At 37.4% G+C, this 17,907-nt stretch overlaps 1 protein-coding gene across 3 annotated transcripts in view; it reads right to left on the bottom strand.

Moving 5' to 3' along the window:
- Window positions 1–17,907, bottom strand: part of PDS5B (PDS5 cohesin associated factor B) — a 98,646-nt gene that overhangs the window by 15,613 nt on the left and 65,126 nt on the right. For all 3 annotated transcript variants that reach the window (XM_082278144.1, XM_082278146.1, XM_082278145.1), the window contains exons 21-25: window positions 17,636–17,794; window positions 16,785–16,853; window positions 12,369–12,505; window positions 7,819–7,942; window positions 2,072–2,276 (exon numbers count right to left, since the gene is read on the bottom strand). In XM_082278144.1, the coding sequence (XP_082134270.1) occupies window positions 2,072–2,276; window positions 7,819–7,942; window positions 12,369–12,505; window positions 16,785–16,853; window positions 17,636–17,794 (694 nt within the window). The remainder of the gene's footprint in view (window positions 1–2,071; window positions 2,277–7,818; window positions 7,943–12,368; window positions 12,506–16,784; window positions 16,854–17,635; window positions 17,795–17,907) is intronic.

The raw sequence follows: 17,907 nt of genomic DNA, 5'->3' as shown, positions 1-17,907 counted from the left end.
TCTCTGATGAAAGAAGACACTACCTGAAAGGTAGGGAGGCTTTCCTACCAGCACATAAAACTACAATGTGCCAAAACCCTTCACAAGAGCCCTTTATGAGCTTTTAGGAAGAAAACTTGCTAAAAAAAAAAAAATCCTTACTCCTGTAATTTTTCTGCTTACTGACTTTCAAGTAAAAGCCCATCATGAGAACACAAAAATTCAAATGCAAGGCACATCTCTACCCAGATGAAACTAGTAACAGATACACAATCAAAATAAATCTCTTCTTGAGTGGCTTCCACTCTGAATAGCATTTAGAGGATTTAAGAGGGCTGAGAATAATTCCTGCCAGTCTATAAAAGGCCAGTGTGGAAGAAAGAGTCACATGTCTAGTACCAGTCTTTAAAAAGTTTTCCTCAGGCAGGGTATATCCACCATATTTTCAACAAATGCTGAAATCTCCCCCAAAATGTCCAACAGATATCCTCCTCACCTGTAGAAGTCTTCAAGACAAAACGTGTAACAAAATCACACATTTATAGATTCAGATAAATAGCTGCAATAATCAAGGATGCAGATTTTCAATGGAAGAACTACCATCATTGCTACCCTGAGTTACTGCATGGTCAGCAGGGAGAGTGGCAGAGGGAGACACACATTTAAATATCGTGTTATTTCCAGAACTGAGCTTTGGCTGACCTGCTCCAATATGGGTATTTTAGGATACAAACAGTTCAAGACATTTTATTTGCTGAAAGCTCAGACTGGTAAATCTGAATGGCACAAAGTTAACATTGTAATCCTCAAAAAATCCTGCAATCTGTATTTAATCCAGACTCCCCATGCATTATAGCACATGTCAAATCAATGGCATCACTCATTTATTTCAGCAAGAGAAGAATTTATCAGGCACACTTTGAGGTCCTACTGGATAAAGAAAATCTCACACACCTAGGTTCCTCTTAATTTCTTGCACAGATTTTTGATAGCAACTTTGCAACATCTATTTTAAACATATGAGAATTCTTGTATTTTCTGTCTACATAGCTAAAAAGAGTTTTCAACTTTCAGGGGTAATAGTCTTAAAATGACTTAGAGGTGCTCAATATTTTTTACTTTTTTACATGTTATTGAGTGGGAGAAAAGTACCACTCTTTTTTCTTTAACTAATTAACAATACACAAAAGGATTTGTCTGCAGACTTATTCTCTGATCGAAGTCTAAGGGGACTAAGAAAGACTGACTGACATGGCTAATATAAAACAATTCATAAACAGAAGGAAATCAGTTATCTGACAGCATCTGAGATCAGATTCACGTAACAGGTCTGGTTTAGGCTAAAACCATGAAAAAATCCTCTTCATTTCACAAAGGTCAAACCATCAGTACTCCTTCAAAGAAATAAAACTTTCAAAACCCTTTATTCAAAAATGCTATAGCTCTTCAAAAAGGCCTATTTTTTCCTATGACCATGTACCAGTGCTGTAATACTGTACATGCGTAGTTTTAAGTCAAAAGGGCTGATTTACGAAAAGAAAAATAGCTGACATGAGTCCATAATAACTTCCAAAGCATTCCCACAATCAGACTGCTGGCACTGAAAAGAAAGAATTGCATAAACTCATCCTGAAGTGCCTACAAATATAGCCCTTTGCCAGCATAACACAAGATGCTACTCAATACAGCAGTGCAAGGACAGTCTATTTACATATTAAAGTTATGTATTAGTAATTGCTGAAGTAAAATTAATCATTGTCACTTAGAACATTATTAACATTATTAAGTTCAAACAGTACACATAACTGCCTTGGAAAATTACTTCAGTTCCAATATATTTATGCATAAGCATTTGTACGTTTTTAACAAAACTCAGAAGTTTTGAGCAGTGCCTGTCAAAGAAAAATCAAAAGAAAATCTGGACAAAAGGAAATCAGAAAACCTGGAAGTTTTCAGTTTTCATTAGATACCTCCAAATCAAATTTACAGTGGTTCTGTGTATAAAAACAGACAACCATCAATGTTTTCAGACTACTCACATTCATATTTGAACTATAGCACTTGTACCAAAGAGTGACTTCTATTCTCTTACCACTAACTGCTGCATGTTGCTTCAGATATTCCCTTCTGACATTTATGTTCTTCACAAGGCACTGCCTAGCATGAGCTCTTCTCTCTTTCACGGGATCTTTTGCACACAGTGCACAAATAGCCATATATTCTAGTGGCAGCCGTAGTCTAGAAAGGCCTTTGTGAAGTTTCTGAGCAAATATTTGTCTCACTTGGTAACATTCATCCTATTAAAAAAAAAAAAAAAAAAAGCAAAACCAAAAAAGATAACAGTAAACTTTTCTGAAAGCAATATAGACTGTAAAAAAAAGCATGGAAGCTCAGGTAAATACGCCAAAATCAATTAGACCTTGAAGCCACTGAAACATAGGAATTGCAAGGGGTTTTTTTAACGCCGATTCAGAGCAATTTAACTGAACTAATCAGTTGAAGCTTCCTGTAAGTTCAGAAGGAGAGCTAAGAAATTGTGCAAGAAGATGTTGCACTCAGGACCCAAGGCATAATTTAGCACAGTACTAAGGCATGGAGCTACTGAAATTGTTTACAGTTGGGTCACTTGCTTTGTAAAACCAAAGTCAAAAATCTGCATGAAAATATTTTAGCCACCAGTAACCACCACATGTTAATTTTACTACTATGATTTCACACATTTTCATCAAGACATCAATAATAAAAACTGAATAAAATTCAACAGAATTACCAGATAAGGTGAAACACTAAATAGAGTACGAAGCCTTTCCATTATACTGTGGAAACCTATGCACTACAACTGACCATGGAAGATAATTACCTGTGTCTAACAGCTGCCAAACAACACAAAGTAAAATAATATGAATTGTAGTTTTACAGTTTATTAAGCAACATACTTCCAGAAAAGGCACAAACTTTAGTTTTGTTTCTTATGTACATACCACAAACCATTTACTAACACAGGACAAGGGAGCTTAACAAAAACACATGTAGAAAAGAGTTTGAAGAAAACATACAGAAAAGCTTAAGGTAAACAAGGTCACCAAAACAGCTTGGCATATTTAACCTGCCAAAAAGAGGTCAAGAGGAAAGATTTACCTCTAAATATAAAGAAAAAAAGCTTTAACAGGAGTTAGCAGTTATTTTAGCCAAATGACAGTTTTGAAGTCAGAAAGTATCGAAGAAGGTTTCCAGTTATCAGTCAACTGGAAGTGCAGAGCCAAAACCTAACCATGGGCTCTGCTAAATTTGCAAATGGCATCAAAAGAGATCATGTAATAGATAAAATAAGCCTCCCTCTTCCCCCACCAAAAATGAAATCCAGAAAACACTTCTTTAAATCAAGCCCCATTTTCTCCTTTCTGCACTTCAAGCAATATTCCCTCTCTATGGACTGAAACCCTGAAACATCCACTGTAGCCAGAGTTGAAGCAACCCAAGCCCACAAACCCAAATCATGAGATCTGCTCAACATCTTTTCTCCTTATAGCAAACCCACCCCCCACAGGAGGCTAAGATAGAGCCCTCTTTTCTTCCTCAGTATCACCTAAGTCTAATGCCTTTAGGAAGCTTAGAAGAGACTACTGCCTAGTTGGTGTTTTCAGCAGGAAAACATCTCCTCTTTGCCTCAGAGGACAAGGGAGGTAGTTTGTTGTTACTGATGGCATTGTGTGGCCAATTGGAATGATTATAATTTATCTTTTAATATTGGGAATAATCTTAAATCTGATTGAGCTACACTAGTTCACTAAGAAGAAGGGGGACAAAACTTAACCAAGGTATGCTATTTTTAACAGCATACACAAACTCCATAAATTAATCCCATTTTATATATCTATGTCTCTGCCAATTCATCAGAAGTTCACCATTTAAAAGTATTAAAAAATACATACTTGTAAAGCATCAGTTATCATACAGACATAGCTCTGATTCATCAATTACACCAACTTGAGTTAACAAAAAAAACTGAAAAAGCTCTGGGATTTTTTTAAACAAATGAAACTTAAGCAAGCTACAAGATTTATTCTAAATCCAATTAAATTGCATTTTCAACAGCAAAACTTATCAGATCTTAAATCTGATCTTAAAGGCTGTTAAACACTGAAGTACTATCCTCAATTATTTTTCACTCTCTTTCAATATGAAGCTCTGCTGACATCAAAATTTGTTCTGGATATCAAAGAAGTCAACTGCTAGTAACGTTGTAAGACTGGCCAAATACATATGCAACTTATTTTAAAATAACTAAAATTACATGCATTTCATCATCATAAAGCCCCTGCTTACCACTGCCACTTTCATACAGTAATTAGTGACAAAATTTAGTTATCTATTCTGCACTCCAATCATTATACAATACAAAATGGCAGCACCAGAAGGAAAAAAAAACCACCAGCACAGAACCACAGCAGAAGCCGTGCGACCATTGCAGGACTTAAAAAGTAAGCTTTTTCCTTTTGTTTAATCTATTTTCTGATCTGCCCACTTAAAGAACCTTTGCTGTGAATTAAATAACACAAAACCAGATTTGGCCTAATTTGTGTCACCTAATTTGTGGCTAGACTTGAAATTGTTAAGAATAAATAAACTTTTAGAGTAATCGGTATCTACCATCAAGAAACAGATTCTCATACTAGCCACTCTAAGCACAAAAATATATGTATGCATATGTGCACATGTGAAATCTCAGGAAAAAAAAAAGCTGAATACAGTACCACTTTTAAGTGAAAAAGTCATTAAAGCTATTACAGCTACTCTGCATCTGAGCACCTCCACTGACAGTGAGAAAGGAAACTGGAGAAGACCTCAAAAACATCTAGAAAAGTTATTTGTAAGTATTCAAAATCCATTAGGAGCTGCTGTGAAAATGAAAGGTAAAATTCCTAACGTGACAGAGCTTACAATCTAAATTCTAGAAAACAACTTAGAAAGTCACAAAAGGCAAAGAAATATCAATAAATGAAGAGGGAAAAGTGTCAGAAATCATACTACAGCGGAACAGATTCTCCTGGAAGTGATGACAGAGCATATGGATATCCACAGGGAAGGGATTAAAGACACCCAACATGGCTTTACAAAGGACAAATCATGTCTGACTGGTCTAACCTTTTACAGTGAAGTGAATGGGCAAATGGATATGGGATGAGCAATTTATGTCACCTGCCTGGATTTCTATAAGGGGTTTGACACAGTCATACACAACATTGTATATGGGTTTCAGAGATGAACTACTCAACTGATAAGAAAATGGCTGGATGGCCATGTCCAAAGGATTACAGTCCAAAAAATCAATGTCCAAACGAAGATCAGTAACAAGTGGCATGCTCGGGGGGAATACTGGAACTGGCATTGTTCATCTTCGTTAATTACACAGATAGGAGGGTTCAGAACATCCCTCAGCAAGACTGTGGATGACACTGAACCAAGTGGTGCAGTTGATACACTGGAGGGAAGAGATGCCACCCAGAGGAACCTTGACAGGCTTGAGCACTGGGCCCAGGGGAACATCAGGAGGTTCAAGAGCTCCAAGTGCAAGGTCCTGCACCTGGCTCCAGGCAATCCTCAGTATCCATACAGGCTGAGGGATGAAGGGATTGAGAGCAGCCCTGCAGAGAAGGACTGGGGTCACTCGTGGATGAAAAACTGGACATGAGCTTGCAGCCCAGAAAGCCAACCGTGTCCTGGGCTGCACCAGAAGGAGAGTGGCCAATGGGGCCAAGGAGAGGATTCTCAACATCTACTCTCCTCTCACGGGACCCCCATCTGGAGTGCTGCGTCCAGCTCTGGAGCAATGGCTTTAAACTGAACGAGATGAGGTTTAGATTGGACATAAGGAAGAGATTTATTTACAGTGTGGGTGGTGGGACACTGGAACATGTTGCCCAGAGAACTTGTGGATGCCCCATCATTGGAGATGTTCAGGGCCAGGCTGGATGGGGCTTTAAGCAATCTGGCCTAGTGGGACGGTGTCCCTGACCACAGCAGGGGAGTTTAATGAGATTATATTTATGGGTTGCTTCCGATTCAAAGCATGCTATAATGCTATAGTAAAATGTGATACTAACTGGTTTATAAGTGTTGATAACCCTACTGCGTTCTAATTTCAATCTCTCAAAATTCCCTTTTGAAAATTCAGGGAAAGTAAGCATTAGACACAAAAAAGGTGACAACACATCTGTTAGAATATCCACAAACAGTTAAGACTGTTATAGTTGGAAAATAGGTGATAAAAGTGAGAGATAGTGATGAAATGAGGGCAAAGAGCCTGCACTTAACATACTGGAAAGAGTATCAAAACAATGAAGCAAAATTCTGATAGGAACTACAAGGTAAACATTTGCAATAAAGAAAGATTTGTGGCAGGAGGGAAATGACTGAAGAAATGAACAGATTTTGATGACTGGGCTCACAAGAAAACAGAACATGCAAATACTACATTGACACGGCCAGTTTGGCATGACATTATCCAGCTCAAATATCCTTTCCAGAGCAGAGACAGAACTTATTTGTCATTACATTAAGTGCCTATTTTTCTCTCGACTAGTTTTGTTCTGAACTTTAAAAATCTTTAAAACTCGTTTTGAGACAAGATTAACATTTATATTCAGTTTTGGAATGTGAAAACTGAAAAGTATCAGACTTTGCTTTGGGTGCAAAGACCTTCAGTTACTACCACTGAATTCCTGCTGCATTTTTGCTAGATTTCATCTGCTTAAGTATTTAAAGCTTTGTTCCATTTCTCTTGTTTTTCTTAGCATTTGGGAACTGAATAAGGGCTCCTTTCCATAGGAATACAGAAGCTTAAAATCCACATAAACATAGTTAAAACAATCTACAAGCCTAATACAGATTGTCCTACTCTGGTACAGGAATGATTTTTCTAGCCTAACTGTAACCAACTCCAAGCAACTTAAGAAACTAAAAAAGATACTCCCTATGAAAATAAACAATATCCACACAGGAGCCATACCCTGTATTTTTTAATATTAAATGCCAATTTAAAGTCTTCTGACATTTAAAATGGGTTGCAGCTTTTAAAGCTTTAGCCAGACACAGGAATTAGGGTCTAGAATGGAATATCATTACTACTGCTGGTATTTTCTGGACAGGATTCCTTCCAGAGGATTTCTTGACTTCTGAAAAGCCAGGAGAACACCAGCAGTTACACGAATAACACCAACAGAAGTCCCTTCATGACCACCTTACTCTTGGGGTGTGAACCAATTTCTGTACAATTTGCTAAGTCTACAAGCCAGAAATAGACAGGATCCCTGCATCTCTACTTACAATTTGGGAGTTACTTTCTTACTATAGGCCAACAGGCAGAAGTCAAGGATGAAAATTCCAGCATCTACTAAGGAATCTCTCCCTATTTCTTCTAATATTTGAAGAATGCTAATTATCTTTGCAGACCTCTGCATTCCAAATATATTCTACCCAAGAAATTTTATTGAGAAACCAAGGTCACTGTTGTCACCACAGTTCAACATACTTTACATCATCTCATTTCAGCTTCTAGTAACGTCATAATGCAGCTGGGGTATTACTTAAATACATATTGCATTTCTCAGCTTATCAATATTCTAACATTTGACTGCTCTAAGTTAGTACTCCCCCAATGGACAGCCCAGTACTATAGATCTAATTCTCATCCAAAATGAGTTTTCAGGATTACATAGTGGAAAAATAATTTCATGCCAAGGCTGAATGTTTTACATAAAACCAGATTCACAGAAATATACATAACATACAACGATATACATCTGCTGATAACCCACAACTCCCAACAAATTTCCTTACATTTATGGCTAGTGCACACAGCTGGTATTGTTCTAAGGTGATGATTTCATGGTAACAAGGTTCTTGTGCCAACTTCACAATAGCATTCCCTGCAGCCAGCCTTAAGCGAGACATATCAGGTTTACTGAAAAACAAGCACATGGATTGTGAAGGTTAATTAGTAAAAAAAATTATGTAATTATTTGACTGAATGAAGTCAGTAAGTTTGCATCACTGAAAAACAAGTACTTAGAAAGAAGTTTCTGTGAACTTAGCCACCCCCATGCCAGCAGAAGCAATTTCAAACTCAAAGTAATTTTCATGGCACCACATTTTACAGCCTATTACCACATTACTATTACCTGGTCCCAGCTTGGCAATAAAAATCTTCCTTCAAACCTCCTGAAAGTTTCACATAGGTGTGAAACAGTTCTAGCTGTGTATTGAGCCAGGACAGTCCATACTGCCCCTCAGAGACCATGTTTAGCAGTAAGATACTTCTGTTCAGCTTGCTGATCCTCCTTCAGCAGGGCAGTCCTGCCAAAGAAGTGCCAGCCCATTTCTAGTCCCCTAAGTGCCAAACTTGTCTAGCTCAAAATTATGTTTCAGGCCAACATAAATTAAGATTAACTAGACACTGTAATACATGACTGAGTGAATTTTATTTGAAGACAATAGTAAAGTGTCTTTTGGATGCAACCACTAAAAATGTTGTATATCAGATGTGTGGCAAATTTTCTACAGCACAAAACTATAGCATTCTAAACTCCTAAAGCTTTTTAGTAATTTTACTCTTGGTGAGCTTTAGTTTAAGAAAAAAATGCAGATCATATCTAATATCAATATTTTCTAGTAATACTGCTAGTGTCATCTGATACTGAAACACTCTTATTTTTTGCTTAGTATAGACTAAAATCAAAATCCTACTACAAAGACATGCAAGATTCAGCCTAGCTCTTCTACCTAACTACAAATAGAAAATTAGTACAATCTTGAATTTTGTAGGACTGTTTGTGAGTTATAAAATTAAAAAGAAAGACCTGGAAAGGGCAGTTTAGATACTGCTTATTGATAAAATTCAATATTAAAAAAAATACAAGGCTGGTGAATTTAACCTACACATGCTAACATTTCAAAGAAATCAGTTGTTGATTTAAAAGCAATTCAACAAAGTCATCAATCCTACTACTTCAAAGTGTGAAGGTTGAACAAGAGAAGGGATTTGTTTTCCAAGTGGGACCTTGCCTTCACCTTAGACTCCAGGCTGAACAGTGCTTTGAAATAAAAAAAGTAAGAAATTCCTTACACGGTCACAGAAAGGCAGAGTTGTGTAGATTTCAAAAACATTTATGGCTGATGAGGGCAATAACATCACAATGATCACAACATGACTAATGGCCTCAATGGCATCAAATGGCTCCTGAGCCCTGCCACTTTCATTTAATTCAATAATCTTCAGCAAATTATTAAACATTGTTTAAAAGACAAATGCAAGCCATGAACACTAAAATTGACTCACACAGAATGACCTCATATCAAGTACAATCCAGAAGATTATGTTCTATACTGAATGGACAATTTTTCTCTTTTCAAAGTCTACTCTAAGTTGGAAGGAGCAGTATCAGGTTTGCACAGAAGGGACACAGTAAGCATTGCCAGAAAGAAGCTACCCTTATTGGACTCAATGGGTGAAGAACTAAGGTCAGGAAGTGTCAGCAAGTTCCACGCAGAACTAACAGGCCTGAAACATCATCTCCTATGCTTCAGGTTTTAGAGTAATTGTTAGTGTAAGCAGTGTATCTCACAGAGACAATGGAATGGCCACTCTACCAGTTTGGAGCTTTCCTAAAAAGCAATAGTGGGAATCACAAAATAATTAATACATGTCCTGTCATCAGGGCTCTTGCTTCATTCAGCAGTGGGTGCACATTTTCCCCAGTCTTCCTTTCGTCACTCATTTACTTAAAGAAGCTCTTCTGGTTGCATTTGTCACTTCTCACTAGATTTTATCCCAGTTCGGATTTGGCTTTCCTAACTGTATCTCAGATGGTATTCTCTGTATTCCTGCCAGGTTATCTCTACTTCCTCCTTCTGTATACCTCATACAACCATAGAATAGTTGGGGCTGGAATGGACTGTTAAAGATCATCTAGTCCAACCCCCTGCAAGGAGCAGGTACTTGGAGGCCTGTCCAACCTGACCTTGGATGTTTCCAGAGATGGAGCAGCTATCAGCTCCCTGGGCATCCTGTTTTAGTGTTTCATCACCCTCACCATAAAAAATTTCTTCTTTCTATCTACAGGCTCCCTTTAAGTACTGACAGGTCACAATAAGGTCTCCCCAGACCCTTCTCTTCTCCAGGCTGAAGAACTCCAACTCACTCAGCCTTTCCTCATAGCTCCAGCCCTCTGATCATTTTTGTGACCCTTCTCTGAACATGCTCCACCAGGTACATATGTTTCCTGTGCTCAGAAACATCCCAGGGCTGGATGCAGTACTTTGGGTAGGGTCTCACCAGAGTGGGCTAAAGAGGCAGAATCAAATCCCTCAAATTGCTGGCCACACTTCTTTTGATGTGGCCCAGGACACAGCTGGCTTTCTGAGATGTAAGCACACATTGTTGGTTCACATCTACCTTTTCAACCACCAGTGCCCCCAAGTACTACTCCATAGGGCTGCTCTCAATCCCTCCTTGTGTGTTTGAATTTTGCCTGGAGCATCTTGCTCATCCAGGTAAGGTTTGCTGAAATATCTGCTTGACTTTCTGCTGTGACCACGCTTGAGCATTGAGGGGTGATTTTTGAATACTAGGTAACTGGCTTTCTCGGGACCCTCTTCCCTCCAGGCCTTATCCAACGGGATCCAACAAGCACGTTCTTATAGACATCCAAGACTGTTCTCCTGAAGTCCAGCACTGATCTTGCTTTCTGACCTCCTTCTTGCCCTCAGGATTTTGATACTCCACCATCTTAGGGTCATTATATCCAAGGCTGCCTTCAACCTTCACATCCCCAGTAAGGCCCTCCTTGTTGGGATGTATGAGGCCCAGCAGAGAGTCTCTCCTCATTAGGTCCTCTACCAGTTGTGTCAAAAAGTTGTCATTGATGCTGCCCTGGATTGTTATGCCCTACTGTGTTGATCTTCCAGCAGATATCAGAGTGGTTGAATTTCCCCATGAGGGCCAAAGACTGCAATACATGAAGTTGTTTCCAGCATTTAAAGGCCTCATCCACTTCCTGGTCAGGGGTCCCACAGCAGACACTCACCACAATGTCACCCAGAGCAGTTTGCTCTTCAGTCCTAACCCATAAGCTCTCTGTTGGCTTGTCATCCACCCCCAGACAGAGCTCCATGCTCTGGGGTTGAAGGGTCACCTCCACAGCAATATCACATCACTGCAGCTTTCTCCCTACCTTGAAAGGATCCCTCCGTAGCCCTCCATCAACTTGATTTAAAAACTGAGAACTGACCACATCATTATATAAAGTTTCTACTATTACTTTTGAGTACAAAAGGAGTGGAAAAATGAAATTTCTAAACCACACACAGTAAGGAATCATCATTCCAAGCATGAAAACACACAGGGTCTACAGAACTGATCTATTCATAAACAACTGCATAAGCCAACCATGAGCACCAAGTAGTCGTGCTGAAAAGCTAAATTACTGCCAGTCAACTCCCTGGCAACTGCCACAGATGGTCATATTACAGAATATAAAACTATGAAAGAATTATTTACAAAGAATTTTAGGACAGACTACACAGTAGCTACAAAGATAATATACTAGACAATTCTCAGGCTTGCAATTTTGCACATACAATATGGGTTCTATCCGCATAACTACCGTGTAACATTAACTCTACCCAAAAATTAGCACCTTTTTACACATACTGACACAATCCACCCATGCCCTTAATGGCTTTTGTAGAAATAAATTTTCAATGTTTGGCAAACAACACTAGCTGACAACATGTCACTTTACCTACCACAGAGGATTAAGAAGACACCCAGAAAAACAAGTTGTCTAACAGTCACCTAAGAGGTAAATTATTTATTGAGACTTAATCCTGTTTACACATTTCCCTCTTGCTTTTACTTTTAGAGACCCCAAGGGACTAGCCTGCCTCCAAGCAGAAGAGTCTTGTGTACTAACTATTTCCACCTGGTTTATACAACACGCTATTATTTTTTATTAGAAAGCCCACCTATTGGCCTTTGGCATACACAGCAATTGGTAGATCAGGAACAGCAAGCTCCATAAAAAAATTAAACCAATTTTCAGTAGGAAGGAGGAAGTTGCACAGTTTATTCCTGCAATATGAGTAATGGCCTATTGAAGAGATAAATGAAAGCAAGAATATAAAAACTAAAATTCAGCTGTGTGTACAGTGTTACAAAACCTGAGACTCAGCAAACTTACATAGGAACCCAGCCAAGCTTACCATCACATCTTATGAAATAGATGTATAAATTGTTAAGCAGTCTAACAGAATAGTTTACATACTACTTTGACGAAAACTCTCCCCACACCATCAACACAGACATGAAAACATTACCATCTGTTACATACCTTATTTTCCCCTGCTCTGTTAAATCTCCATCACTGTGTAATATAGTTGTTAGCAACCTCAGAGTAGAAGTTCCGGACTTGCTGTGGTTGTTCTTCATTCCTAGCAACCACCGAACCATCATCTTGATGGCCTGAATCTGAAAAAAAAAATTGGTATCAAAAAGTCAAATCATACCATAAGCCTCATTTTTAAAATAGTCTTTATCTTAATTTAATCACATAGTATTTTTTCCCAAGTGCTTTTTCCTGGGACAAACATAAGCCTGTCAGGACTGCAAAACATCATTTAAATAGCAAAAGATAACTAGACATTCTTGCTAGACAGCAACTTTTCACTGAAAGTCTCATACATGTATTACAGCAAATAAAAATTATACATTTAGTTAAAGTTTGAGCTGTTTCTTCTACTAATCACATATTTTGTCCTTTGAAAACTTTTTCTTATTTGAGCTTACATCCATTAAATACTGTGAAATAGGTAAAACAGTTTATACTCACTAAGAAAATACTACTGGATCGAAAAGTAGAACACATTTTCATCTTTATATATTCATATAATTCACAGAATACTCTGAGTTGGAAGGGACCCACAAGGATCAACAAGTCCAACTCTTAAAGTGGATGGACGATACCAGGATTGAACCCATGACCTTGGCGTTAAATTCCTGTGCTTAAATGATCTCCATATAGTCTCTATTTATCTATGTAATACCTGAATTTAAATTTAAGACAAGTAAATGACAAAAACACTTAGACATTTTGATTGTTAAGAGTAGCAATCTGTACCACAATAACTTAGCCTGGTAATGAGTATTTTTTTCACAGCTATTTAAAGAAAAGCCTCAAAGCCGGTTACTTGGAATAACTTGTTTTTGTCAACGGAAACACCAAGTGTTTCCAGGCAAGCTTCTGCCAGTATGCAGAATCCAGCAACTATATGAAACACTGAATAATTTCACATTTCTTTAGTGAAAATAAAACATCAATGTGGAGATTAAGTTTGTTTTCATATTTGAATCCCTTTATCCTTTCACATGACAGCAGAGACAATAAAGAAAACAAAGAGGGGTATCTGACAGCAAAATGAAAATGCTCATCTGAATCACATAGACATCCTTGGGGGAAAAAAAAAAACAAAACCAAAACAAAATACCGAACTCTGAAGATCAAAACAAAACCCAAAAGCTTTAGAAAACTTACATGGTAACTTCAAATTTTCTCATTATTGGAAAAAGCAGTAACTTTTATGTAAACATTGATAATACCACTAAATTCAATTTATCACACATTTGATCTATTCCTTGCAACTAACTGACCAAAGTGGTCCTGTCAGATCTCAGTTCTAGGCCTACCACTTACATGTGAGTATATTTTTTAGCACTGTAGTCCATTTATTCCACCACACTGGGTAACACCAGCAAGCTGTAGGATGTCCCCAGAACCCAAAATGCAAATGGAGTCTGAGGAATAGAAATTAAATTGTCTTGCCCTCACTTTCAAAGGGCCTTCCACTGGAACAGTTCTAACTATCCACCAGAAGATTCTACTAGCAATAAACCAAATAAATAATTGCAATACAACAATAACAGCATCAGATCTCTTCACAGCTCACAAAATCACTTTTTTCATGTCATAACCAGTACCTGTAACCATAAGTGCCTCCCATTTGTTGGGAGGATAGAAATATGCCAGCTCTCCTTGGTCTTCAAATAAATGATGTATTCACCCAGGGAACAGTCACATGCTACCTTGTCCCCTGACTAATTTCAATTTCAATCTTTGCTTCTAATAATTCCCCCCATAATTCCTTTTCCCTGGTTTTATTATCCAAACCTATTCTAGCCTTCCTTTCATGTAGTCAAGTCCTAATCCCATCTCCTTCAGAATTTTTTGTCTGACCCCACTAGTTTCCCTATTTCTTTGCTGGTGTTAATGATGATATGATGACATTCCAGCAACCATTCAGAATTAAGCATTCCCATGAAATTAGTACAGGGCATAAGAATTCCCCCAGTCACCACTACTGATTACCTGAAGACTTAGTTAAACATGACACGAGTTTGGACTAATGTAATGTTTTAAATTCTCCCTTTGCAACCAAATAGTGTAGATATTAGAGGATAATTGCAGTTGGAAGGAGTGTTAGGAGGTCTCCAGTTCAATCTCCTGCTCAAAGGAAGGTCAGATACGGAATCACACCACACTGGTCTCAGTTTTACGCACTGTGGTGTCGAAAGCCCTCCAAGAATGAAGACTGCACAGGCTCTCTTGGAAACCTGCAACCTCTTGCTACCTGTTGCATTGTATGACTGTTCCCAGGTTTTTTCCTTATATCCAGTCTGAACCTCATTTCAATTGGTGTTCTATGAGCCTAGAATTCTTCTACAAGATGAAAAATTATTATACACAACACGAAAAGATCAAGAAAGCAAAAATGAGACAGAACCATGTAAAAAGATAACACTGTCTTCCTACTGTAACATCACCATTTTGACAGCAGCTGGCTCAGGTTTCTACTGCTTGAGGTTTCAGAGCCACAAAGGCTGCATGTTTGTGCAGGAGTGAAAAATCAAAAAAAGTCCACTTAGAGCATAGTTAGAGAAACAGTATGAGAACTCTTGTATTCCAGTGATATGGAAGGAAACAAGAAATATCACTGCTACTACACGAGTCTCAATGCACTGCATGGAGCACAGTACTCAGCACAGGTCACTGCCAAGAGAGATTACTGCTTTAGAACTCAAGTTCCAGGCGCAGGAATTCCAGTCTAACTCACACAGTCATTAATCCAAGTCATAGTTAATACTGTACTGAAACATTTCTCTGCAGACATCCTTTCATTTAAAGCTTAGCATCCAAAACTAAGGCTCTCCTATATCAGTCTACATCTGCTAGGCTGGACAATACTACAATTTAGTCTTCAGCAGTCCTTCCCACTTTCATACTCCAACTTGCTAGTTTTAAAATCCCCACTACATATATAATAATGTTACAGAAAGAAAAAGAGGCTTTTAAAACCTGAGTGAAGAAAAATACACTATCAAAGAGAAATAATTTATAAACTAATGGCATGGCCTGCAGCATACATTAAGTTTATGCTCCTCAGTAGTAATAAATGCTAATTAAATTTGCAAATCAATTTTCACAATAACCTGCTTTCACCTGCAAATAAATGCTTCTTACAGTTTTCAGGCTTGGCTTCAACCTCAAATTAATCAAAAGGTTAATTCCCTTCCAAACAGCCAAATGTATGAGAAGTTTTATCAACATAAAAGCACATTTTAAAGAGTTATTACAGCTTCACAAATCGTTTAAAATAATTAAGAAAAACAATATTTACTGCTTCAAGTTACATGTACAATCCCTGAAGTGAAATCATGTCTATTTAAAACTAGCACTTCATTAAATTAAAACAAAGGTTCATTCTTTTAACAATTCTTTGAGTGTACTAACTATGGAATTGTACAAATATGAAAAACATCCTTTGTGTAGTCAAACAACTAAAAATAACAAATCAACTCCAAACAAAATCAAGCCTTTCCAGTAATGAGTTCTGTATCAAGCTGGAAACCAAAGTACTTACTAAACTAGCACAGAAGGAGGTCTGCTAGGAAGAGTTTAACAACCTCAAGAGAAGGCCAAGAACTTAGTAAAACCAGAGCAACTTTACTCAAAAGACATTAGAAACTAAACAACTGATATAACAGAGCATGCTACAAAAGACAAGCATCTCATTCTGAAAGAAGTGAAAAATCTATCCCTGTTCTGAAAGGCATTTAAAAACCAAATACAGATACAAAATATATTTTCCACATCGTAAGTCTATTTCTAATTCAGTGAAAAATTGAGTGACAGTATGTATTACAGAGTACAGAAAACGTAATACACTTACTCCAAAAAAAAAAAAAAAGCTTGAAATGACATTTTTAAATAAAGAACCAAAACAAACCCCCCACCATTTTAAAGTGATTTTTTTCTTAAATCCAGGTTTTTCTCTAATACACATTGCACACAGAGAAGAGCAAACAATTTTTAGTATTTTAGTAACACATTTATTCATTTGAGGAAACTGACAAATCCAAACCCATTTTTCTTATTCCAAAACAACACTGAAAGTTTCTTGGAATGTCATAAAAATTCAAGAGAAAAACTAAAGACTTTTAAAAAAATTTCTATAGTGTTTAACTCCTACATTGAAGAGGAGAGGAAAAATAATTTTATTTTGAGTACTCCAGATATCATCACAGTTAAGCGTCAGAAAACAAAACTAAACATATAAAGAGCTTAACGAAAAATTTAATGACGTGTGTAGTAAATTTATGCAAAAAACAATAATTAAAAAATACGTTCCCAAGAGCAAAACTTATGAAGTATAATAAACATAATATAGAGGAAAACATAGTACATGCTACTTACTTTAACAAGGGTTTCAGGAGACACTTCTTCATCTGGGACCCAAAGTTTTGTTGTCTTTTTCCCTGGAAGCTAAACCAAATGTTACATTTGTTACACCACTGTTACTCTCCAGTAAAACTTGTAACCTCCTCTTTCCTGTTTGCTTCTGAAAACAATACTGCAGCACTCTCTGGTCAGCTTTATGCCTTCTGTATCTTATAGAAGTAACCACTACTGAAGTGAGATACCTCACTATCCAAGTATTAGCAAATTTAAGATTAGTAAAGGGATTTTTTGTTGTTGTTGTTACCTGAAAAGTATTCCTTTAGAGTGTAATAGCCATTGCTTTGAACGTAACTTAAAGATTTTCCATATCCAGTAGATTGGAACTTCATGCACATTTTACTGTTTTAGACAGTGTATCTTTCCCCAAGCAATTTCTAATGATGCACGAGTTCATTAATCACTTTATAATCAATACAAAAGTGTTCAAAAAGTTCAAAATCAGTCTTCCATTCCAATCGTGTATTTTTATCTCAAATATATTACACTTCCTAAAAACCACAACTAACTCACTCAAGATAAGCGACAGAGTGAAGTCATAACAATTTTCCCCTTTTTAACCAAAGCCAAGTCACAAGTGATCAAATGCTGTGCTATGCAGCTCATCACTTTTGTAAGATTCCCAAACAAGTAGAACTCTCTCCTTTCTGGTACCATGGGTTTTCAATGGAGCCAAACTACATGAGGAAATCAAAAGACAACCATATACAAAAAGTAGAACCAGCATGCCAAATATCTTCCCAAGTACTTGCTGAGTATGATACTACAGGAAAAGCATACTCATAACCCAAGGTTTTAAAAATACTCACCCTATCATTCATTAGCAAATCTTTAACAATAAAAGTAGCAACCAAAGATTTCAAAGGGGCAGCAAACTGGTCAGGTGCAAGCATGGCTATATGGCCAATAGTAACCAACGGCGTAATGAGGTGCTCAAAATTGCTTGGATCCAGACTTTTATGCAGTGGCTAAAAAAAGGCAACAAATTCAGGTATTACTGATATAATCTGTGTCTTACTGAGAGGATGGGAATGACAGCTTTGTACCAAGTTGCCCATGCCTATTTCTATTTCAGAAATAC

This window comes from Coloeus monedula (genome assembly GCF_965178545.1).
Source record: "Coloeus monedula genome assembly, chromosome: 3".
Classification (NCBI taxonomy): Eukaryota; Metazoa; Chordata; class Aves; order Passeriformes; family Corvidae; genus Coloeus; species Coloeus monedula.
Note: the sequence above shows the minus strand (reverse complement) of the source record. Positions and strands in the feature narration are given on the sequence as shown.